Source organism: Plectropomus leopardus, chromosome 5 (genome assembly GCF_008729295.1).
Source record: "Plectropomus leopardus isolate mb chromosome 5, YSFRI_Pleo_2.0, whole genome shotgun sequence".
Lineage (NCBI taxonomy): Eukaryota > Metazoa > Chordata > Actinopteri > Perciformes > Serranidae > Plectropomus > Plectropomus leopardus.
Window position 1 is genome coordinate 6751543 of NC_056467.1, and position 25070 is coordinate 6776612.

The 25070-nt window shown below is 40.1% G+C and overlaps 1 protein-coding gene across 1 annotated transcript; it reads left to right on the forward strand.

Annotated features, from left to right (window-relative positions):
* Positions 1–337: 337 nt before the first annotated feature.
* LOC121943015 (myelin protein zero-like protein 2) lies at positions 338–24230 on the forward strand. Its single transcript, XM_042486369.1, has 5 exons — positions 338–585; positions 18396–18565; positions 18905–19115; positions 20439–20610; positions 22136–24230. Exons 1-5 carry the CDS (start codon positions 531–533, stop codon positions 22293–22295), a joined length of 768 nt encoding a protein of 255 aa, XP_042342303.1. The 5' UTR covers positions 338–530; the 3' UTR covers positions 22296–24230.
* The last annotated feature ends 840 nt before the right edge of the window (positions 24231–25070 follow it).

Genomic DNA, 25070 nt, shown 5'->3' on the forward strand with positions numbered 1-25070 from the left:
TGCTCGGTCCGGCACTGCTCATGTGTTTATAGTGTATCACCATAAATAAACACTCGATCATACTTGAGATCATGTATGGCATCTAAACACAATGCCTGTTCAACACGGATGAGCCGTGTCTTGACATGTGTTTGCGCAACAGCTTTACTACAACGGAACAACACATATATAAAGCGTTTTACGCAGCGGCAGAACAGGTTTGGTGAGCATCAAGAATTTAACATGTGAGAGAGGAGATAAGACGGCAGCGAGGAGAAGTGGATGACTTTGTTACTCCGCCCGAAAATGTGGTGGGAGGGTGCTGAAATGAAACGTATGAGGGCAGCGGCGAGTTGAGACGCGTCTTTGGAGACAGACAAGGTGGAGAAGAGGAGAGGACTAACTTCCATGTTTTTATCCCTTCTCAAAGGGGGATCCACAGACTTATCGGCCGGGGTTTCCAATCTACTTTGTGTCGGCGCAGGAGTCTCAGCGGGGTTAGTTGACTCCCGGTTTCGTCTCGGTCATCTGACAGAAGTGCCGTCCATCCAATGTGCGTAAAGGGGCTCTATTTCCTCACCGTCCTGTCTGGACTCGCAGCTTCAGGTGAGACCCGGTTTGTTGTGAGTGGATAAACAAACAGAGCAGATAATGTTGTATGTTGTTAAATACTTTATTATTTGTTTTACTAATCAGCATACAGTGTACAATGATTTATCCAAGTGTGTTTTGATTTTTTTAAGCCAGTCAATAACGCATTATTTTGATTGGCATATGGATACAGTAGCTTATACATATACGATCTACAGCAATTGAAAACAATTAAATTCCTTCTAAAATTATGTAATGACCCCACCTCTGCTTAGACTTATATTTCATCATCTAGTTTTTTCCATAAGTTTACATCCCCTGCTTTTTTTTTAACATCCCATGATTGATCTTAAGACGTAACAGGATAACCGTATAGAGACGCAACAGAGTTTCAAAGTAAAACCCCTGATTGACTGATGTTTTAGTGAAAGCTCCACAGGGACCCCTAACCTCCAAATCTGCGCGGTAGTCGTGCGTCATTGGGAAGCGGAGAACTTGGCACAATGGCACAGTGTGGGTTACTGAAGAACTTCTCGTGAGAGCAGAGCGCGGGGGGGGGGGGGGGTCACTTCTGGCTATATAATGTCTTTTCAGTATTTACCGGCATCAAACGCATTGTGTTCTGCTTTATGCAACCTCACTCCTTTCCTGCCTATTAATGTGCATCCGTGCTCAACGCTCGCAGAGACTGTGAAGTGGCCCGCTGGACGCAGATAAGTCCACCTGCTTCCTGTATACAAAGAGTCCAGGATATGTCAGTTGAATCATAACAATACGTCAGTTACAAGCATAGAAATAAACACAAATAGATTGTATGGTTGCATCCAAATGCTGTAATGGCTAATGGAACATGTTTTAATACAACAAATTGGCATATCAGTGGCAATTCATTCAGCAGCCGCCAGGTTGTTTAACCTTGAAGTAATCTGTGTCCATTCAGTTAAGTGGATTATATTGATTGAACATGTCCATCCAGTGCCAAAGCACCACGTAGGGATTCACTATAGTAGCAAGCTGCTTATGTTTACAAGGAGCATGTGCCTGCAGATCAGTCATTACATAGTCACAGGCTGACACAGAGCATGATGACTGAGTATGGATATAGACAGATATATAATCAAATAACAGCGTGTGGAAAAAGCATGTTGGAACTGATTACAGCTCAGCAGCATCTCATGCCTGTTCTGCTGCAATCACTTCCATTGCCTTTGGCTTTATTGTGTTGGCAAAAAAAAAAAATAACGCAGCACAATAAAACAAGCCAGCAGACGTGTGGTGTAAAATTGCAATTATGTGTGAAAAATAACTTGGATTCATTTCTCTTTCTCTCTTACTCACCCCTCCTCCCTTCAGGTACACAGATAACACTGTGGCAGTAAATCAGCACAGCGTATTTACCAATCAGCCCGCCGCTGTTCTGACACATGTGCTGATCAAAGTCAGTTAGTGTTCATTTGCAGACTTGCAGTGTGAGGCCTATTTTTAAGGCGTTATGATATAGACCAAACAGAATAATTTCTCTCTCCCCCGGCTACTCCAAATATAATCGCAGCAGGCGTTGCAGTGGTTAAAATCCTTCATCGCTCTCGAAGATAAACGCACTGCTCCTTTGTGTATTTTATAAAGTGAGCTCAGCAGCAGCTTTGAAAGGAAAAAAATAGCATAAATTACAGTTTGTGTTGAGATAGTTTTGGGAGCAATGTTTTTTCTTTTCGTAACACCAGAATGAAATGTGATCATTACCAGATTCAGACTTTTCATATTTGTGAGATTTGTGCAGATGCACTGTCAGGGCAGGATCAGGGAAAAGCTCTTGTGTTTAATGGAGGTGGAGGGACAGCACAGATATCTGCATATGAATGCAGAATTTGTAGGCCACAGAACAGGATTTTGGTATTGGAGGCTTTCTGTTTTTTGTGATTGTAGTCTGACTATTTGCCAATCATGTTTGAGAAGGCTTTCATTAAATGCATAAGTCTGTTTGGATAGCAAAAGAAGCAAAAACCATTGGCCGAAATGCACTTTTGGAACCCATTGACTATCACATGATGACAATTTAGGTTCTTATTAGCTTTCTAAGAAAAAATGATTTGCATTCATATCCAGATATCTGTTTAAAAACATTAGCCAAAACTCAATTTTCATGTCTGAAGATGATAATTAGACTGTAAACAATGACAAGCACACAGAAGAGCCTAAATATCTGTTACTGTTATCTGGGTAGCCATTGGCGACACCAGAACCCACAAGATATTGGCCCTTGGCCCCAAAGGCTAAATCGTCATTAGACAGATAGCTGATGGGTTCAGCACGAGCCCCCAGGAACATTACCAGGCTTTAAAGCCAATTTAACATGGTGGTCAAATTCGGAATTACAATGGCCGCTGCCATTGGGTCCCAAAAGAGTTTTTACCATAGACTGACATAGTGAAAGAGGCATCTGTATATCAGTGGATACATTTCTTCAGATGTCACAATCCCTGGAAAATGACCCATTTCCCTACCAGGATTTGATCATTTTGTCTGAAATTCTAGAAGAGCTGCACAGTTAAATTATTTTTATTCCTATTCAGGTTATTTGAGGGCTAAATCTGAAGTTAGCGACTCGGCCAGTGGAAGTATTTCCCTCAGGGAGACGTTATAGAGCCAGCAGATACAAAAGTAATCGCTACAAGCTCTCTTTCTTCCCAACATCCATTGTTTTAAAATAAATAACCTGCCAAACTCTAAGGGATTTTTAAGGATTTTTAGCGCCCTCTGCCTGTTTAGTCTTATATTGCACATGCTATTACAATTGCTGTTATTTATTTATTTTATCATTTTTTACTGGTTTTACCTCTGCTGTTCCTGTTCATCTAAGTATTGTATTGTTTTTATTATTTTTGTGGAAATGATATTTTCACTCATGTCTTTGCCTCTTGTTGTTCTTGAGTATGACATTTTCTACTCAGAGTGGGTGCAATACATATACAGTGCAATATCTGTGATCCAGGGCTGATGCAATATCCTTAGACTGCTGCAATACTAATAGTCGACCCTTGTGACTATGATGATTTTTTTTTTGTTTCTTTGTTGTGTATGTTGGACGTACGTTAATGTCTGCAGCATGCTGTGATTGTGGTTTTTGTTTGGCATCGTGGCCAAGGAAAATTTACCTCTCGGCAACCTTACGTCTCACGCTTGCTCTATGGGCCCCATAATCTGGGAGATCCCAATAATTTTATACTGTGGAAATCAAGCTTTCCTGGCTTCATGCGCCACAACTTTTATGAGAACGAACGGGGCCCTGCCTCCAATGCTGTATCTAGTTCTGTTTATACATCCATGTTTCAAAGGCAACAGTTAGAATAAAATCAGAATTAACAGTCAAACCAAAAACCTGTTCTGCAACATGATTTCCATGTTAAAAACCATAGCTGTTACACCTGTTAGATGGCCCCTAGGTAAACATCAGTGTTTGCTTTGCGTTTGTTACATTTCCCCCTTCAAACAGCTTTACAGTACAGTGGACAGTAAAAACTAGATTTTAGTACAGTACAACAAGAAAAGGGCCGTCTTTAGTTGATATTCGTCTTCATGGTGAGAATTTATATACGATGAATTTACAGAAAAACATTATAGTTGCAGTAAGGGTGGGGCCTTTGGGTCTTCTAGTTGTCTCAGATCCTGGGGCATTTGCACTCTTTGTCAATGACTTTTTAAAAACAGTAAAGCACTTAATTAATTTATTAACTGAAAAGAGCTGCTTTTGATGTCTACTGAGAGATCTGTGGTTTGGTCTGTCTTCTCCACAACAATCTCTTGTTTTGAGCTGTTGAAATATTTGAATTTAAAAAGTGATGTTTGAACTGTAAGCAGAAGCCTTCAATAGCCAGACTTCCCTGGCAAAATCTGGACATTGACGTAAAAGAAAATGACATTCAAAAGACAGAACTGGCATGTTGTTCATTGCTCTGTTCTGGTGTATTTCTTTTGATGTAAAAGATAAATTAAATTGGTAGCAGACTACTATTAAACATATAATTTCCTGCGTCTTCAAAGCTGGCAAATAGCAACACAGTCGCTCACTGTGACTAACTAATTAGAAAAGGAAACACACTGAAAACACAGTAAACTGGGCCCAGGCCACGCGGGTATTTTTACAGGGTTTTTCCCCTCCTTCCCTCTCAAAAAACTCCTGACCAAACAAGAACTGTTTAAAAAAAAAACTCTGCCCATTTGAAGCATTGTCAAGCATGCCAAACCAACATGCGGCGATACATCATCGTAAGTAGTGATACTGAGATTGTTGAATCCCAGATGCTGAGATGGCTACTGGTTATTACTTTGGTTTCCAAAAAAAAAAAAAAAAAAAAGGGGGGGGGGGGGGGGGGGGGGGGGGGCTGTGCGGCACTTCTTCTGCCACTAGACGGCAATACCTGTGACCAATCACACCTGAAGCACTTTTTGCACTTACTAAGAGTTTTTTCCTTAAGTCTAAATTCTTGCTTGTGTTGTACGTCGCTTTGGATAAAAGTGTCTGCTAAATGAAATTGTAGAATTGTACAACTATAACCCTAAAGTCACGCAAAGAAGAAGCAGATGTTGACCAATCAGAAGCCTGAAAAGAGCGATTACAGAAAGGCTTCCTGGTGCAATGACGTGGTAGCACGTTCTGATGCCTCTGTTCCTCTGTATAATGAAATAGTAACTGTACTTTTGCTGACAACAGAATTTTGTCATTTTTTTTAATGCGTGTGTGTCACCTCGTGTTATTCTGTGTCCTTTCTTTGATTTTGATGTACAGTATGGAAGGAGCAGCTTCTGCAAGTGAAAGTAAACTTTGAGACCCAGCAGGATGCACGGTTAAGTTTCACTTTCAGTGCCGTGATGTTCTGCTGCTCATAGTACGCTCTGCACTCTGAGAATGTGGAGCAGGTCAATGGTATATTTCAACAGCACTCCTTATAAACGCTCCACTGCCAAAACTAGAAAATCTACTTGTGGCAGAAAAAGTTTTAATCATAGGGGGTCGCCACAAATAAGTTAATGAGTGGGAAAACTTGACACCCACGTATGTATGGCCTTAAAGCTTGTTTATATTCCCTTTATATATGGAAATACGTGCATCTGTTTGAAACATTGTTAATGTCATTGCCCTCATACTTCCATGGGTCCTTCATGATGGCATAGATTAAGCCAACAGATTGTACTAAAAGACAGAGTCAAAAGCTACACACAACAACAAAACCAGGTGATGGTGGGGGAGGTCATAATTATATACCTTTTAACGGGGGCAGCATTGTAGATAGCGGTGGTCTGTCAGGCCATTAAACACATTGTGACATAGATGGAGACTTCTTTGCGTAGAATGCATAACATAAGATAGAAAATAAAAAAAAAACTGACATTATTGACATTATTAATAAAATAAGGCTAAAAATAGTGTATAAAATGCATACAATTAAGAAAAATACAACATCTTGCGGTTTTTGTGCTTTACTTATTTCCTTTTGTCTTCCTCTAACATTTTCCTCTTTAACAAGAAGCCTGAAATGCTCACAGTCTGACGTGTGCCAACCTGTCCTGACTTACAGGTTTAACAGACACACACAGACACACACACACAGGAAAAAGCACTTACACTGGTTGTCCAGGCTTTAACTCTGTTGAGTTTACAGTAAATGAGCAGTCTCTCGTATCTGTTTACTGGGATATAGCAGTTCTCTCTTTGCCAGGGCGTCTCTAATCTCGCCACAATAATGGGTCAGAATATGACAAAGCATGGATTCGGCTTCTGACACGCTGTGCTGTGTTGACACACCTAGGAGGATGCCTGGCCTTTGAGTTTGATTCACAGGATTGCCCAGGGTGTGTGTAGAAGTCAACAATGATACGTTCGTATGCTCAAAGGCACCAATCCCTGACACAGCAGGCTTAGGGCGCATCTGTGAATTGTTTGAGTGTGAAGGCGAGGCACTCTCTGCTAATGTTTAAACCACAAGACTGTGCTCGGCTCTGATTGTAAACAGGGATTTGAAATACATTTGTGCTGGATTGAAAGCGCAGGTTTATCTGCGGTTCCAGTAGTATATGTGCACACATGCATGTTTAATGTTCATTTGAACCAGCAAATGCATATTTGTGAGCGTGGGTTTCTATTTGTGCAGTCACATTCTTACACGCTCTCTTGGCTGGTCACTTGTTCTCAAGACTGTTTAGAGTTATGGTAAACAAGTAGATCTTCCAGCTAAAGCAACACCTTCACTTGGTTTACGACGTATGAGGAAGTTTATGAAGTTTCACAGAATATCAGCAGCTCTTTCTGAGCCAGCGCAAATGCATCTGAACAAAGCCAAAGGGGAATTTCATAATCAGTTTCCATCATGATGACATTACTTGCCCAAAAGGAAAGTTACCTCTTAATTTCCTTGTTTAGCTTAATATCAAACTTTCCAGTATATCCAACAATAGCTGTTTGAAATGCTGACTAATAAATCTTTATTGAAAGAGCAGTAGAGGCAGTCACTTATCCGGTTTTGCTTACTAATTATGTGACACTGTACTCAGCAATTTAAATGAATGGTATGAGTTGAGGAGTGAAGCAGCGGGGTTAGTGGGCAAGGCAGGTGAAGGACAGGATGCAAGGGTTTGGTCACATTGTACACTTGAATGTTCCCCTCTAACCCTCGCATTCATTTCCATTGAAGCCTTTGTGACTGAGATATAAAAATAATTGAGCACCACTAGCCGATAACTCCAACACTTACAACACTTAGACTGACACCAAAATTGTCTACACTGATAAAGAAGTGACAAATTATATTTTTACCATATATATTTATTTTAATCACCCTCTATTTACGTTACAAAGTGCTCTTTGTTTCACTTCTCCGAAAATGCAGTAATTTCCACCACAATAAATAGCTCTAAACTTAAGAGGAAAATATATATGAAAAATTATATTTATATAATGTTACCATATAATATAATAGAATTCAATACAATATAATATAATACTTTGGATATTTACTTAAAATGTGTTCAAGTTGAACCTTTTGTTTCTTTTATAATGCCGCATAGTTTGAAGAATGGTAATACATCATATAGAAATTGTCATATTTTGTAAGTAAAATCTTAATCTGCAACATAACCTGGAACACTATCTGTTAGGGAAATGTAGTGGTACACTGTTTTCCTCTAGCTGTACAAGTATACAGTTACTTTTATAAAAAACAAAACAAAACAAAAAAATGCTCTGTGGCATTTGTTAGTTATTTTGAGCTAGAATTGTAAGATTCATATCTCAACATCTTAATAAATCTAAAGCTGTTTGGGGCCCTTGTGTTGGGGGCACCAGGCAGTTGCCTCCCACCTTGCCTGGTGGTAAAGTCTGGCCCTGTGTTTAACTTTAAGGTGGCAGGCAAAGAGCAGAAGTCTGTGCCTCCTCCACAGTGTGGTTTCTGCTGTATAATGTCATTTGCTAATTTATTCATCTGCTCAGGAGCAGAGGTGGAAGTCACAGTGGGACTGAATTCAGTCTGACTCACACCACTGCAGGACACTAAACATATGGCCGGTGTAGCTTCATAGTAAATATGTGAAACTAAGGCTGTCCTTTGAGGGTTGGAGCGTCCTTCCAACAGAAGCCTGTGGGTGTGTTGAATTGAAGCAAACGAGTTGGACCCCCCCTCAGGAGTTTGTAATCCCAGGGAGAAGTTGTTGAGTCAGCTGTGAGGTGGGAGTGGAAGAGGTTTGATGGATTAAACTCTTATCCTCACTCAGCCACTACACGTTTCCTCCGAACGCCGCTGCCTGATGAATTACAATTGGCCTGGAGGAAGCAGGAGGGGAGAAAAAGAGGGAGAGGAAGAAAGCGTTAGAACAAGAGATTGATGCTCGGTCTGTGTTTGGATTGACCTTTAGAGTGTATTGAAACACATTTTTGTAGTTTGCTAAAGTTTCGTTCAAGTTCATGCCTCTATATGGGAAAAGCAGGATAAGAATAGTAAATGCAGGTTCCAAATTGAATTTTGTGACATTTTCATGTTGTCTTGTTTGTCTTTTGTCTTATGATGTTAAAAATAAGTCAATGAAAGCTTCTAGATTTGCTGTTTCAAACGCACTGTGTCTGGTACATCTCTTGACAGTGATACATTTCAGCTTCATATGGATTAACAAGTATGAGCCAGTATAGTCACTATGGATCATAGAAAACAGCGCCACCTGCAGACAGTCAGACTTAACAGACCATCAGAGAAAAGTCTGATTCACAAGTGATCTGTTGGAAGTGTGTAAAGTGCAGAAGCTGAGAGCTTAGCATCACCTCAAAATCATACAAGTAATAAAACATTTTTAAATTTACGGATATGTTACCAGAATGGTGGAAGATAAGGAGACATAGCTTTAATGCTCTGGTATGTGCATATATTTACTTTGGTCATACATTACATGAACACAGGTACATTGATGCCTAAATATTACAGCGACATGTGATAGTTGCATATTTCAAAAACCATAGGCATAAATCTTCTGCTTTAAAAGAACTGTAAGATTTAGGGGGGTTAAGTGGCATATAGTGGTGAGGAATGCTGATTGCAACCAGCTGAAACTACTCCCAGTTAGACAGCTAGTTTGGTAAGTTCATACCAGGAGCAGAATAACCACAGTTGTTTCTTATCTTTACGACAAACGGACCCTGTCTTTTGAACCAGTAAAAACATATATAAAGCAGTTTCATGTTGTTCAGTGGCCAATGTGAAAACTTGAATGGCCCTATCTTTACCCAGTGTATGATTCGTTTGCTCTGGGCTGCTGTTGGAACATAGTGATGCAACTTGCCGATCTCCAAAGACAAGGCGACAGCTCATTTGTTGGTAATGAAAACACAGCAATTCTTATTTAAAGGTGATTATACACTTACGAAAACAAACCTATTATATTATATTGCGCTCTGCCAATATATCCCTCTAAATCCTACACACAGCCATTGATGCTCGCAGTGGTCTGGACTTTGTGCTGGCCAGTCAAGTTGGGAAACCATTTCATTATTAATCTGGCTTTGTGCACTAATGCAGCGTCATGTTGAAACAGGAAAAGACCATCCCCAAACTGTTGATACAAGCACACTATTGTACAAATATCATGATATGCCGTAGCATAAATATTTCCTTTAGCTGGAACTATGGGGCCCAAACCATGAAAACAACCACAGCACAAAAGTACAAAAAAGTCTCCTGCTAATACCTTTGGCTGTACATTGTATTTGCTTGTCTTGGCACAACTGCATGTTCATGACTAAGTGGAATAAAAGGAAATCTGCGCAGAGAAATTGTACAGTCCGGTATGTTTGTGTCCATCTCAGGGGTTCCCTCCCATTAAACCACTCAACACTTACACTTTTCCTCAACTCTGTGTCCTCCTCCTCTGTGAAACACACTGTTACCTGAACCTGCTCTTCCCAGCCCTCAGTCCAGTCCTGCATGAAAGACAGGCCTTGTTAATAAAAACGAAAACTAACCTGGGCTTGTGAAACCTCTCACAAAGGGGAGAAGAGGCTCTTTGTATCCCACCGAGCTCTTTGTGTGTTTGCTCCTGTCCTAAGTGTTTCCTCCAAAACCGGTGTTACAGAGATTTGGGTTTCCTCTGGTGGTCCCTTTGTTTCTGAGCCATAATGAAGAGAGGAAGGCACAAACACACACCTTCTAGGAAATAATGTAATGAAACCAATTTCCTGATTCAGAGTGTCGGGCGAACTGCTTGATTTCTCCTGCAGAGTTTCCTCCCCTCACTTAAAGACCAAGAAGAGTTAGCATCCTCTTGGGGAATGTAAAGGCCGGGTCTACAGTGTAAACAACGAAGGAAAAACCTCGTAAACACTTCTTGGGAACTGTGTGGTGTCCCCATGGTATCGTGACGTACAGTCCAATCATGGCTATAAATACACTTTTGACTAAAACAGCTCTGTTCCCTCTGTTTTCCCTTTGCTGTTTATAAATCTGCATATTTATGAGCAGCTGCATCACGAAGCCCTAAAGCTATAAGGCGACATAAAAACATTGACAAAGCTTTGGATTGTGCGATAAGGCAGGCACGGTTTTGTTCATTCTGTGGATTGTTTCAAAGATATTCAAAGAAAATATTTAGAATACCACAGGGTGTTTGCTGTTCACTTACGACAAGAGTTCAATATTCCAAACATGCCTCTCTCCAGTGTGAAACACACCCAGACTTACCTGAAGATCCTGAAGGTTTTGGAAAAGCAACCCTTGGCAACGGTAACTAAGTAGAATATTGAAATCCAAAGACAGTTTTGTTTGTCTTTTAGCTCAGATTATCTGCAAAGGTTGGGAGAATATAATGAAGTGTGGTTTAAAGATAAGTTGTAGTCCAAGGAAGAGGGGGTTAGTTTTTTAATGCAGAACATACTACATCTGAGGATTAGAAGGTGCTTGAAGAATAATGTCTTTTATTTTCTACATTTCCAAAAACAAAAAACAAGAACGTAAGTGTAAGAAATGGATTAAACTGTGTGTTTATGCACTCTAACATGTGCTGCTAGAATTAGCATGTCTTGCTAACTAACTTATATTGGTGTAACATCACTTCTGAGGTCAAGCAGCATATCAATTTATGGTGCAACAGGTTAGGCCCTGTGCATATCCAGTGTTTAGTAGTTACCCACCATGTGGAAGTGGGTTTTAGATGCTATTAGAGTTAAAGTTAGCCGCTTTATCCTGTTCTTTTTTTTAATGCCTCTACACTGGTGACAGCTGTGGCTGGAGTCATTGTTTTGGGGTTGTCTGTCCATCCCATTCTTATTAATGTGATATCTCAAGAATGCCAAGAGGGATTTCCCTAAATTTGGCAAAAAAATATCCACTTGGACACAAAAATGAACTGATTAGAATTTGGTAGTCAGAGGTCATAGTCACTGTGACCTTGCGTCTGTCTTTTTCTCATGAATTCGATACTTCAAGAAGGCCTTAGGGGAATTTCCTCAAATTTGGCACAAACGTCCACTTGGACTTAAAGATTGAACTATTTAGAATTTGTTGGTCAAAGGTCAGAGGTCAAGGTTAAGTTCACTGTGACTTTCCAGGTCACTCATTTTTGGCCATAACTCAAGGATTCATACACTAGTTATAACAACATTCCTCACAAATATCTAAGAGGTTAACATGATGACATGATAGTATTTTTTATCCATGAAGTCAAAGGTCAACTTCACTGTGACATCATAATGTTCTGCAAACTGCAAACTGCAAACTGCACTAATAATGCCGTGCTGATGGGTTGAGGATGTGTGTGAAGCATTTATGTTTTTTGCAAGCATGGATGTAAACTGTAAGTTCAACTTGACTGGTTCACTGAGGCATACAGCCGCGAGGCGTTTTGGATATGGGGAGGTTTGTGCTTTGATAAACCCAGCCAAACTCATGACCTGTCTGAACTTGCTGCTAAACTGTTGCTGTGTGTTTTTAAGTATTTGTTGGCTCAAGTGCTCAATTGTGTATCTGATTTGTCTGTTTAGTTTTAATCTTAGGGATTTGATATCGTTTTAATGTATTTGTTTTTCGAATATTTATTACTGCCTTTTTAATGCACAGAACTGTCCCTTTAAATGCACTGAAAGGAGCTGGTGAGAAACAGTATTTCGTTTCGTTCTGTGTATGCAGATACTTGAAGAAATTACAGTAAAACAAATCTTGAAACTTGAATCTGATCGATATGCTGGTCAAAAACTTTGGTTCGTCCTCACCTCGAGGCCTTTTCACCGGTTATGTAATACCAAAAATATATAGAGAATGTGTGTAATAGAGAATGTGAAGTTGATGGGGTGTATATGTGCCTGCTACAACGGCATTTGGACTAACTAAATATGCTGTTTTTTTAAAAGGACCTGATGGGGATAGGAGGTTTGAATACATTTAATTTGTTTTGGAAATGGTAAAACCCACAGATAGACATAGAGGGGGACTAACTGAATTAATTTATGATAAAAAACGAAAATAGTGAAATGTGGAGATGTGAGATTTGCACACGACAACGAAGATATACAGCCATTAGGTGCAGACCTTTGAGTTCTTGGTTTAAAGTGACATAGCTGGAAATATTTTCAAAGACTGCTGGCAGTATTTTGAACCAATTTCGGTTTCACTTAATTAGTTAGCTACAGTTGACAAAAATTTGGCATCGACGGTTGTAATTTGAGCGAAATCAGCAGTTATCAGCTAGAAATGAGAAGGATGCTCTTGTTTGACTCTGTCTAAAATAAAGACCCACTGTTTCAAGTATCCCCCCCCCCCCCACAAATGTTTTTTTTTTTCCCAGCTATAGCAGATTAAGAGCTCTTTCTTCTGCACTGACACAGTGCATGCATTGATATATTATATCTGGCAATGTGAGTCTAAAGACTCCATAAAGCATAGAGGTTATGCAGTTGTAAACCTGCCTTCAGTCTTTGACATCGGGTGAAATATTATATCGGCAGGTCAAACACTTGATATTTTTTGTGCCTCTTTGGAAGCTTATATACAATCTTGGGATGACTGCCAAACCAAGCAAACCTAATCACCCTCGAGTGGGCTTGGTTTGATTATTTTACGGTAGATGAAAGTATGTGCCCTCTTTGGCTTCAGACTGGCCAGTGGTCCAGCAGAAAATGTACCAAAGTGTTGACAGGAACAATCCAGTGCATTACAGGTTCAGCAAGTTCACTTTATTGTAATATCTTGGACATATTGACAGATATTATGGACTAATGCCAACACCGGGACATCTAATAGAGGATATGTGGATTTGTGCCAAAAGTGAGCCCCCTGAGAGATGCCAAACCTGACACATGCACATGTGCATGATACACACACGCAATTGAATGTAATATTTTACGATCTTTTCCAGTTATTTCTGATGCTATATCTGTTCATAAATAGAAACAACTTTGTGTTCAATAAGATGCCGACAAGAAGTGGAATCTCATGCATGAAGTCTTTAATTGTCGTCATAATAGTTTTAAATTCAAGCGCTCAGGAAGCGTATTTCACACGAAGACTCTAATGTGAACTTTTTAATCACAAGTAAAGAGTCTAATTGAGCTCTTTCATATACTTCACAGCATTTAATAATTTTAATGAGGTAAATATGGAGTAGAGACCTTTTAAGTCTGAATGAAGACTGAGATTTGTTTTTTGTAATGCTTGAAATAATCTGGAACTTAATGCTTGGAATTATTATTTTCTTCTTGTTCTGGCTCAGCAGCATCTTGTATCTTGTCCCAAGCACAAAGGTATTTTAAAGCTTTTGAATAATTTGAATTAATATCACATGCTATAGCAAAGAAATAAACTCACAAGAAAATTCAGTTGTCTAGTTTTGGAATTAAACCTAATGGCCTTGTGGTGCATTGCTGTACAAGTATTCTGCAAGAAACTGCAGCGTGCCAGACAATGTCCGCAATATTTGAAACATAATAAGGATAAATTCCTATTTTTGCCTGCACTCTGGCCCTTCCCTCCTCTGTAGGGTACATAACTCCATCTTAATAAGCTGTGAAAGCTCTCTCTCTCTGTCTCTGGATGCTGGGTGTGGTCAGCAGGATGTTCAGACATAACAAGGGAGCAACTTGGACTGGATGGACAGACATGCTGTGGTAGAAGAATGGATGGACAAACACTATTATCTTATCGCCTCCTGACAGACTGCAGTTATGTAGAAGAATACATTTTCCATCACATTTTTTTTTATCCTCTAGCTCCATCAACAATTCATTTATCATTGGCTCTTGTTCATTGCTTAAGCTCACTCTCTAATTTCTGCTTGTTTATCCCTCGTCTCTCTTTCTGTAAATGAGTCAAATTCTGCTCTTCACTCATGTAATGGCACGCATCCTTCTCAGCAATTAGTCCCCGCTAATGAATGATTAAGTAGCGATCATGTACTTTTAGCCGTGGGGACAAATTAGTACTGTAATTGAGGCACTGTACGTAGCCCTAACCATGCTGTCATTCTGCTAATATCCATTCTGCCTTCAAAAAGGCCTAATTAACCTTAATTCTTAATCAGCTCAGCTTGCGTCAAAGGATGGCGTAGTTGAAAGCGTTTTACTTTTTTGTTGGTGAAAGGAGATTAGCAACGCTTATTTAAATTGATGCACTGTAAATAGATTGGTTAAGGGAAGAAATTTGGAAATGAGGCGTTACGGCCTAGAGGACCCGCTTTCTCTTGTGATGTATGAAGCAAGATGAATCATTTCAGGATCAGTTTTAATCAGGCATTTAGGCATCACACTTTAATCTTCCAAGTGTGCTATAGGCCTACTTTCTGAAATAAGAGAAATAAAGGGGTGTGACTGTGGATGCTGATTTCATGAGTAATTAATGTTATTAACCACAGAGATTCACCTCCCTCCCCACAATCTAAGAACAGCTGGTGGTTCATGTGTGACGCTTTGGGCTAAATGCTGATGTCATCATACTAACATGCTCCCAATGACATGATGTTGTTATTTTGCATGTAAATGTTCTGTGTCTTAATTTAGCATGTTAGCATGCTAACATTCGCTAATTAGCACTAAATACATGTACAGCTGAGGGGGAATGTCACTAGTTTTGCAGGTATTTGGTCATAAAGAAAACATTGACCAGATTTAAATGTTGACCGATGATGACACTGATGAAAAGTTTAGGGATCATCCATTGACTGTATATAAAGATGGACGTCTCCACTTACTCCGACTTTTAAAAAATGAAGCCAAAATATCCAGGATATGGCCGCTGCCATCTTTCACTGGTGACATTATTTGAAACCAGAATCTGCATATTAGTGATCTCTGCGGTGTCAAGTTCCAACCCAAACAACCTTCTGACCAATCCTGAGCAGTGCCATTAACCACAAGCAATACTGATTGGCACACATACAGTGGTTGTCAGTCATAACATCAAAGCCTCTAGTTTGTAGTATTAAATAACTACACCTAAATATCAGAAAAATGAAAATTTGAACATGCATAACTTTGATAAAACCTACCTAAAATGAAAAATCTGCTTGGCATGCACTTTGAGTTTTTAGGTCGGCCCAAGTCCCATTCACTAACACGGAGGGGGGCAGAGCTTACAACATGTTCTGCAGTCAGCCACCAAGGAGCAATAAAAATGTTTTGGCCTTACTTTTGGGGAGCTGATGTGTTGTACATTTTATTTAATACAGTCAATGGGATCACTAAAGTGATTCCAAATCATGGCAACCTTGGTGCTTGAATGAAATTATGTGAACATCCAGCCAATGGGGCTAGTTTTTCAGACATTTCACTCAAAACCAAATGTGTCAATCTCATGGTGCTAGATAAAAAGTCAGCAGGACTGATCCTCTGGGGACCATGAATGTCTGTAGAAAATTTCATAGCAACACATTCAACAGTTGTTGACTTATTTCCAGACCAATGTATTGGCCGTCTGAAAATGCCTTCCTAAACAATCTAGCTAGTGTTGCTGAAAACAAGAAACAATGTTTTCCTAGTTTGAAAGACACTTGTAGCTACTTGTTGTGGTACTCTTTTCTTTTTGTTTTTTTTGAGACATGCAATCGAATATACAACACTCTCTGTTCCCGCTCCACCTCCCCGCGTTCTCCCCTTCACAAAAAGAATGGAATATGAGACCTTTACCCGATTTACCTGGTGGCTCCGACTCCTCTGCTTTGTTCGACACACATACACACACTCACACTTGCAGTCAAACCAGGGAGGGAGTTATTGCAGGCAGTACTGATGCTATCTGCCTAATGAATATCCTAAACACCGTCTGGTCAGTCCTCTCACCTCAGTGTTTCCATTCACTTTGCCAGGTAGAAGATGAAGCGAGAGAGAGGTTTCACAGGCTTGAAGTCCATCCATGAAAGTTGTGTTAAATAATATTTAAAAAAAGTTATTTATTGCTGCACGTACAAGTACAAGCTTTATTCTTAAGATAGTGGTGCAGAAATAATCCAATACTGTAATATCATTGCAATGTTTTCATTCAATAAAAATACAATTTTCAATCTGAAAAAAGACCAGACGATGTGCAGAGATTGACATTTCTTACAGTGTGTACTCAGTGTGCCTGTATTGCTCGCTCCTCGTACACAGTACTCCCAGGTTTCATCGAGCTCATTTAAAACACATTAGGCTGTTAGAGTGCTGTCAAAGCCCGGCGATGAGAGAGAGGCCTGTCTGTTTTTAATGCTGTGCGCTGGCCCTCTGGTCGCCCCGCTCTCTCATCCCAGCCCACAGGAAACTCTCTGCAGCCTGATAAGGAACAGAACAAGCCGCCCGAGGAGCCAAGCCCCCGCTGACATTTTCCCAGCTAGCTCCTGACTTAATGTTCACTCAGATTATAATGCAGGGGTAATGATATGCCTTTCTTGGACTTTTTTTATTTCTATGCCTGGAGCTTTATGTTGCCATTAAATTAAGGACAAAGCCCCCTAAACTACCTTAACCCACATTTTAAGAAAAGTAATTAATTTACCTTTTCAGGGTTTTAAATCCGCTTAAATCTTAATGAAAAAATTAAATCACAGTAAGCTCAATAAAACGGATGCTATTTTACATCAGAGTACAGTGTAAACCCAATGCTGGCTGATTGCATCAACAGAAACAAATTTTGTCATGTATAAAACTGCAGCCTTTGCACTCAGGTGATTCATGGCGCCACAGACAGCTCCTCTGTCAGACTGAAGTGTCTCTGATAGTCAGAGCTCTCATCAAGTGTTTGGCTCGGCCTGCAGGGTCCTCATATGGAGTGTGCTAATGACGTTAGGACAAGTCTCGGCTTCCCTGAGCACACTGTGGCTGCAGACGGACGGTCTGCTGTGTGCGTGGGCACTGACTTTAATAAAGCTAGACACGGCTGCTGGTATTATGAGGGTATATAGAGCTCTCTTGCTATAAATAGACGAGGTGATTTTGGACAGCCTGCACATAAACTTCCTCAGAGACTTAGACACGCATACCCAGCAAGTTTCTTTAAAATAGGGTTGGATCTACCACGATAAACAAGTCTGCAATCTCGGGGAGATGGGGACGTGATTGGCTGGTTCCTGATGTGATGCTGACCGGCTGCTAGACAGGAACTCAGCATTAAGCACGTCTCTGTCTTAGGCAGCGCATGTGTATGTGTGTCGGTGCAGTGTGTACGTGTGTGTCAGCCCTGACTCCATTCAGGGGAGCTCCATCCATCATTAAGTGGAAGAGCCAAATCGTTGCCAATATCCCTCTCCGCTCTTCCAGTTCATTCATTTTCCATCTAATAGGTCTACCTCGTACTGTAAAGATTGATATAGTCCATATCCACATAATATAGAGCAGACTCTCAATTTCAGCCCTGTCTCAGCTGCAGTGGTGTAGCTGAAGTGGCTATTATTCATTAAATGTCAGAGATTTGCTCGGCTGATCTGAAATCAGCTTGGACTTTTAGGATGTAATGAAGCAGATGTTTGAAAGGAGTTCACTTACTGACCTGCTTAGATTTAATCTCATACTTTTAGCATTTGGACCAATCTGTAAGATTTCAGCATATACTGTAATAAATGTATCTAATACAGTTATAGTGACAAGTTGGAGTTAGTGATTTTTCTCACAGCAGCACTGTGTAGGCAGAGGTAAGGTCACCAGGTGCATTGCATGCACTCACTAGGAATTTACTGGTGAGGGTGAATTCATACTATGTCTGTCGGGTTGTATTTTTGTATATTTGTTTGTGCTTCTTTCACAGACCACTTATCTGTGTATTGATTTTGCTCTGTGCACCCTGCATTCTGCTTTTGAAATAAATTCTGCTGCTGTGCTGTGTCTCTGTATGTTGCAGGCATGCTGCAGGTCAGCGGGATGCGTATATACACATCTGGGGATGTGGAGGCGGTCAACGGGACAGATGTCCGTCTTAAGTGCACATTCCATAGTTCCTCTGACATTAACCCCAACACCATTGTCATCTCCTGGAGCTTCAGACCGCTCAAACCAGGCCGAGAAGAGTCGGTGAGTGTGCGTGTCTGCTTGTTTGCGAGACAGCGAGCTTAAACTTCAAACCTCCCTCATTGTGTCAGGGAGCATCCACCCCCTCAGCCAACTGAGAGAGGAGCCGGTGAGTCATCCGGCTCCCTACAGAGTGTCCAAGCCAGCCTGTGTGTGTCTATTGAGAGTAGAGATGTCTATTAGAGAGAAAGAGATGCAGCAAGTCTGGGTTTGTCTTTTTTTTCATTTGTGAGAATAAAATACTTACAGACTAAGCTTGGTATGACTTATTTTCTGTAACAATCCAACCAAGCAAACCCATTATTGCTCCAACCAAATCTATCCATCAATTTCCACTTTCAGGTTTTCCACTACCAGCAGAAACCATATCCTCCTTTAGAGGGCATATTCAGGAAGCGTGTCGCTTGGGCCGGTGACGTAATGGGCCGTGACGCCTCCATCATACTTCAGCAGGTCAAGTTCATCTACAACGGCACTTACATCTGTCAGGTCAAAAATCCGCCGGATGTCCACGGCACAGTTGGAGAGATTAGACTTCGTGTCGTCACCACAGGTCAGTACTTGCCGACAAAGCATGTTTTCTTATAATGTTTTCATGTTTAATGTGTGTCTAACAACCACATTATTTCATATTTTGCTGAAAAGCCAAATAAGAAAGGTCAGCAAAAGAAAGTTAAGCAAAGGAAAATGCATTTTAATTTTTCAGAAACTATTTGATTGGATTTAAATGAAGCACATCTTTCTTAGAATGGGTGTTATTTGGTATGATGTGGTGTGCATTTTAAATCATAGCAATGGCACAATTTAATTAAAAAGACTGCAGATGTTATATTTGAAAAGAATCAATAACAATTAAAAGGTAATGTTCAAATGAGTAAAATGAACCGTGGTTAAAAAAAGAGATCGCTACAGTGCAGGTACAGTCTGTGCTGTGACATTGGTTATATCAATCATTAAATAGGTGATTATAAGATGTATTTACTTTACTCTTTGTGACTCTGTGTGATCCAGCCAGTCAGAACTATTGACCAGTTTTACCCATTTTAATTTTTTTATGTATGAATATTTAATGTAGCAACAATATGTCAACAAGAGGCAAAATGATGCCTTGAATGTGATGATTTAAATGCTAACGTCAGAATGCTAAAAGGCTTACATTTGGCACTTGCAATGTTGCAATCCAATAATCCAATAGTCATTGATAAATTTTATACCAAAGCAAAGTCCTCTATCATTACTGTATATTCTCTGGGAATCATAGATATCTAGTACCAAAACTAGCAGATGCTAGAGGGTTTTCACAGGCTACTTGAAAATGTAGACCTACTACTGGCACTAAAGGAAAAGTTAGGGGACACACATATGTGAAGGTTTTATCCTGTAGGGAGCATGCATGTTTGTACAAAAGTCCATTTAACATTTATTCAATCCATCCAGTTGCTTTTGAAATATTTCACCAAAACCTTAATTGTGAACCAGGGGAAAGTCACAGCATCACCAAAGTTTTATGACATATCTTCTGGACACCATGAATATCTGTTCCATATATAATGACAATCAATCTGGTAGTTGCAAACGACATTTCACTAAAAGTAATAAATATCAACCCGCTGATGACATCTAGTTGAAAAGTTAAAGGATAATCAAGGTCATTTTTTATCCTCTGGGTACCATGAATGCCTGCTGACTGACAGACAGACCGCAATAGACCAATAGAGCCACACAGTTAGTACATCTAAGAATAAAAAAATATGCTTTTGTATTAATAGCAGCTTACAACAAACGCATCGTAACAAATGCACAGTGCCTCAGAGCATTGTTGGTATTTTTTATTTTCAAGCATGTCTTCATTCCCATGTTTCCTTCTCACCCACAGCCTCTTTCTCCGAACTTCTCCTTCTGGCATTGGCCATCGGGGGTGGTATCACCGCTGTGGTCCTCCTTCTCATCATCATTCTGTCCTGCAGGCGGTGCAGGAAGAGGAGAGAGAGACAGCGGGAAGGGAACGAGGAGGCACCACGCAAAGAGAGAAAAGACCCAACTGCGTGGTAAGACCGAGATAAAGACAGACTGAGAGGTAGAGGGGGAAAGAGAGAGGAACCGAAGAATCACACACTTCCTCTCTCGCTCTCCGTCTAACTCTGGGAATCGGGGCATGTGCAGCTCCTTCTTGGCCTTGGGGTTTTCCTACTGGACATTTCACTTACTCTTTCCTCTCCAACTGCAGTCTTTGGATCCCAAATGTGGACTAGTTGATGGGCAGCTGCCACAAAGCAGAAATACATTGAGAAAGTGCCTTTATATTAGAAGCTGTAGATACAGAGATTTAGCCAGCATAGCTTTTATGATATCACCATGTGCCTTTCATTTCTGGAGAGAAACAACTGTTTTTTCAGCACTTCTTTTCCTGTTCAGCCAAATGGGCTTCCAAACACATTTCCTGTTTAGAGTAAATGTTTGATGATGTTGTGGTCAAACAATGGTGTATTCCTGCTGTTTACTTCCCTACTAATACATTTTGAACCCCAACGTATCAATGCAGTATAAGCCGCTTATTTAACAAACAATAGAAACTGTGGAACAGTGAGTGAGCAGCTTCCTGGCTTCTATTGAAATCGTGTTAATACAAGATGATGGGATGTAGTAAGAAACCCCATACATGATATCTGTCATTTATAGCTATCAACCCTCATGTCAACGGTCATATATATCAGCTGTCTGATCCAATTTACTGTGGTTCCTGTGAATCTACAGGAGGATGCTGGTGTACATTTCTGTTTTGTTTCACTACTGAAGTTGTATTGCTGTATTTTTCTGACATTCTGTGGTGTTATTAGCCTGATGTTTAGACAGAAATAATCAAGGTGCTATCAAATAATCAAAACCTGATGCAGAGCAGTTGTTGAAAACAGACATTTTGTACAATACTTTAAAAAATCTCCAACTTAATAGCATATAGTTAAATCAATTTCTAAATTTAATTGACAAAGTGGCTTTTTTTTTTTACCAACCAGTAGTGATAGCCAGTTGTCTGTTTTGAACAATTAGCTTTTTTGTCAAAAACATCTTTTTTTTCTGGGCAGCTGGGACTTCTTTGTTTCTCTTTTGGGTTTTCAGATCTTTCTGTAATAAGCGCCATATGTGGTTACCATCAAAACTGTGTTGCAATACTGTGATTCACTGTATTTACCCCTCAAGGAAAAGATGACGTCTTTGCTGTCATCTTGCACAATCACGTGTTCAGACTTCAGACCGAATCTGTCATTGAAAAACTTGGCAAAGGAAGGAAATATTTTCACCCCAATCAGATGCAGATGTGCAAACAGAGATTTTTATCCGGCCTTCGCTCTCAATTTGGGACGACTTAACCCTGTGTGACACTAACCCTTTGTCCCTGCTGCTGTGTGTCTGCTTGTCTTTGTCCTGTCCCCATTGTGCATGACTTATGCACATGCATGTGAATCAATAATTCATGATTGTGACATGCATGAATTCACATCCTGCTCTGTGTGTGTGTGCTATGTCGCTCCCCCTGGTGCATGTCTCCCTCTCCCGTGTGCGTGTGTGTCCCAGCCACCCATCGAGGGCCGTCCACCTCTACATATCAGAGACGTCCATAGAGATTGACAGTTCAGACGGCATGATCTCAGAGGCCAGCACCAAAGATCCAAGCTCCTCAGAGGAAGAGGGCCCGAGCTCTGACGACGACGACGATGGAGACGACTCCGACTGAGGAGGTGGGGACAGACAGGAGAGACAGAAACACAGATGTGAAGCCAGCCAGGGAGCTCGCTGGAGGGATGCCCAGATGGCAGCCATGGATTCCACAGTTCTGCAAAGTGCAGACTAGATGAAGAGAGTGCTGCTACGGCTGCTGCTGTGATGAAAATAAGCACATTGTTCAAGAAAGAGAGAAAAATGGAAAGAAAGTTCTGTTTAAAGTTTCAGAATAGGAACAAAGAGACTAGGGCGATGAAGAACAAGGCTTTGGAACGGGATCAAAAGTAGAGTAACTATGCTCTTGAGAGAGTCCAGAAATCTTCGTTTGAGGGAAGATGTGCTGGATTTAACCTGCAGGGCTTCAGAAGAGAAAGGCTATGCAATCCTGAAGCTGGCTTGGCTACTGTCCTGAAGACAAAAAAAGGCCAGTTTGTGTTCAGTAACTGTTGTTTTAGACATGGATCTTGTGTGGAGTGTGGAGTGTCAATAGCAAAATCAACTGCAACGTGCAATTGAAAGTGATCACAATGAGGAAGTTGTTTTCTGCCATGATGAGCCATATGAAGACCTTCACATTTTTGAGAGCACCTACCTTTTGCAAACTATTCCCTGGTTGACTTAATGGACAATATCATGTTGAATCTGTAGGATTTTTTTTCACAGGCTCTTCCCATGCACTGTTGTTCGTATGTACACCTACACAAAGTAATCCATCAGAATTCGTATGGTAAGGCTGCAATCACTTTACAAAAGCACTGACAGGAGTTAAGAAGGAAGTAAGAGCAAAAGTCCACGTATGGAGGTAGATGGGTCAAACAAACACTGGACTTTGCCCCAAGAAACCGATGGTCATGTTTTTCATGAAACCAAGTCAAATTTAAGTTATTTTAAGGTATGTTAAGTATGCATCTTTAAGTTAAGGTTTATCCCTACTCCCTAACCCAACCCCATAATGTGACAACGCTGAACTGCGATTCTTTCCTAAATCTCACCCACATAATGTTACTTTACTAAACTTAACCTAAATAACTTTATGTTAAGTATGTAAATTACATTAAGTACTAACCCTAACCCTGAACCCTAATCCAACCCCATAACATGTCAATACCCAACTATGACATTTTCTTAAATCTAACTATCTAAATTCATAACGTAACTACCAACTATACCTTGAACCAAACCACATTACGTGACAATGTCCTACTAAGATTCTTTTGCTAACTGTCATAAGATTATTTACACAAACTTGACCTACACAACTTTTTGTTAAGTAATTGCATCCTAACCCATAACCCCACCCCATACCATGACAACGCACAACTATGACATTTTCCTGAACTTAACTTCCTTTAACCATACCTACATAACACCATGTTAACTATCATGATTTTTTCCCTTTAAACTAACTGTTAGAGGCTCTAATTAATTAAATATCATACAAACTGTTCTGTGTTGATTTTTGCAAGATAATATATGAACCCTTTGTATGACAATACAATACACATTTTAGTTTTACAGTTCAGTCTTTTTGAATAATGTAAGTCTTGCATTTCAGTCAGTTTTGCACAACCAGCATAATACCTGCCAGTCTCAGAGCACTTGTTAAAATAAGTTTTATCCTCCAACTGTAGACTGAGGGGCTTGTGTCACGTCAGATAACTTGGATGAAAAAACATAAATGTGATGTTGCTGTCATTAAGTCTGAAGGCCAAAAACTCTTGATCAGTCAAATAGCACCTGTGTGAACGCACCTGCTCTGAGTGCTGTGTGAGCGCACAGTCAGATCTGAAAACCCTTTGATTGCGAAACATCCTTGAGCGCCTGTTTCCTTGTGTGTCTGTGAATGCATCACTAACAAATGATTGTAACGGCTGTCTTTCTTCCTTATATGACAGAATTTTATACCTGTGATGTAATACTGAGCAAAAATGTTTATAGATTATTTTTTGTCTTTTTTAAAAAATTTTTTTTAGATAAGCCAGAAGTATTTTATCACGTTTTTTTTAAATGTCACTGTATGTTTTGTTATAGAGCTTTTATTAAAAAATAAAAATAAAAAAGGTTTTCTAATTAAAAAAATGCCTTAAAATTTTCATCACATTGTATCCCATGTATTTCACAACACAAACTTGATGTGGACAGTTGGCCCATGAAACAAATGATCACACGTAACTTGGTAAGATTTGATAGAACTCATCTATTATGTAAGAGAGGAATATTGTTATATCATTTATTATGCATCATTATCTTGAAGGCACTACCTCCAGTGTGCTTATGGTGTCTGTCTGCAGAGCTCTTCACTTGTTTACCTGTAAGCATTACTGCAGTGACTCACTGTTTAATTTGTTGCAGGTCCAATATGTTTATTCCTGCCTCTGTGACTGCAGTCTGGGTTTGCTTGTTTATTGGATGGGATTGTTCATGACTGTGAATATGTTACTCTATGTCTGCGTGTGAGTGTCTGTGTCTGTGTGTGTGTGTGTGTGTGTGTGTGTGTTTGTGGGCCTATTTGTGCGCATTGATCAAAGTCTATCTCTGGTGGGTGCAGCTTTAGTTACTGACTGACAGAGCTGAAGTGTGTTAGTGTGCAGTTGGGGGTAGTGCATGGTTGACTAACAACAAAAAAAAGGGACGGGGTGGGCGGGAGACGGAGTGTGTTTATCCAAGCTAAATAATTGCATTTTGTTGTAGAGAAAGGCCACTGGTGTTGAACCGATAAAACAACAGTGGCGTCTGCAGATAATCATGTTTGTATCGCCAAAGTATCTCTTAATGACTCTCACAGAGC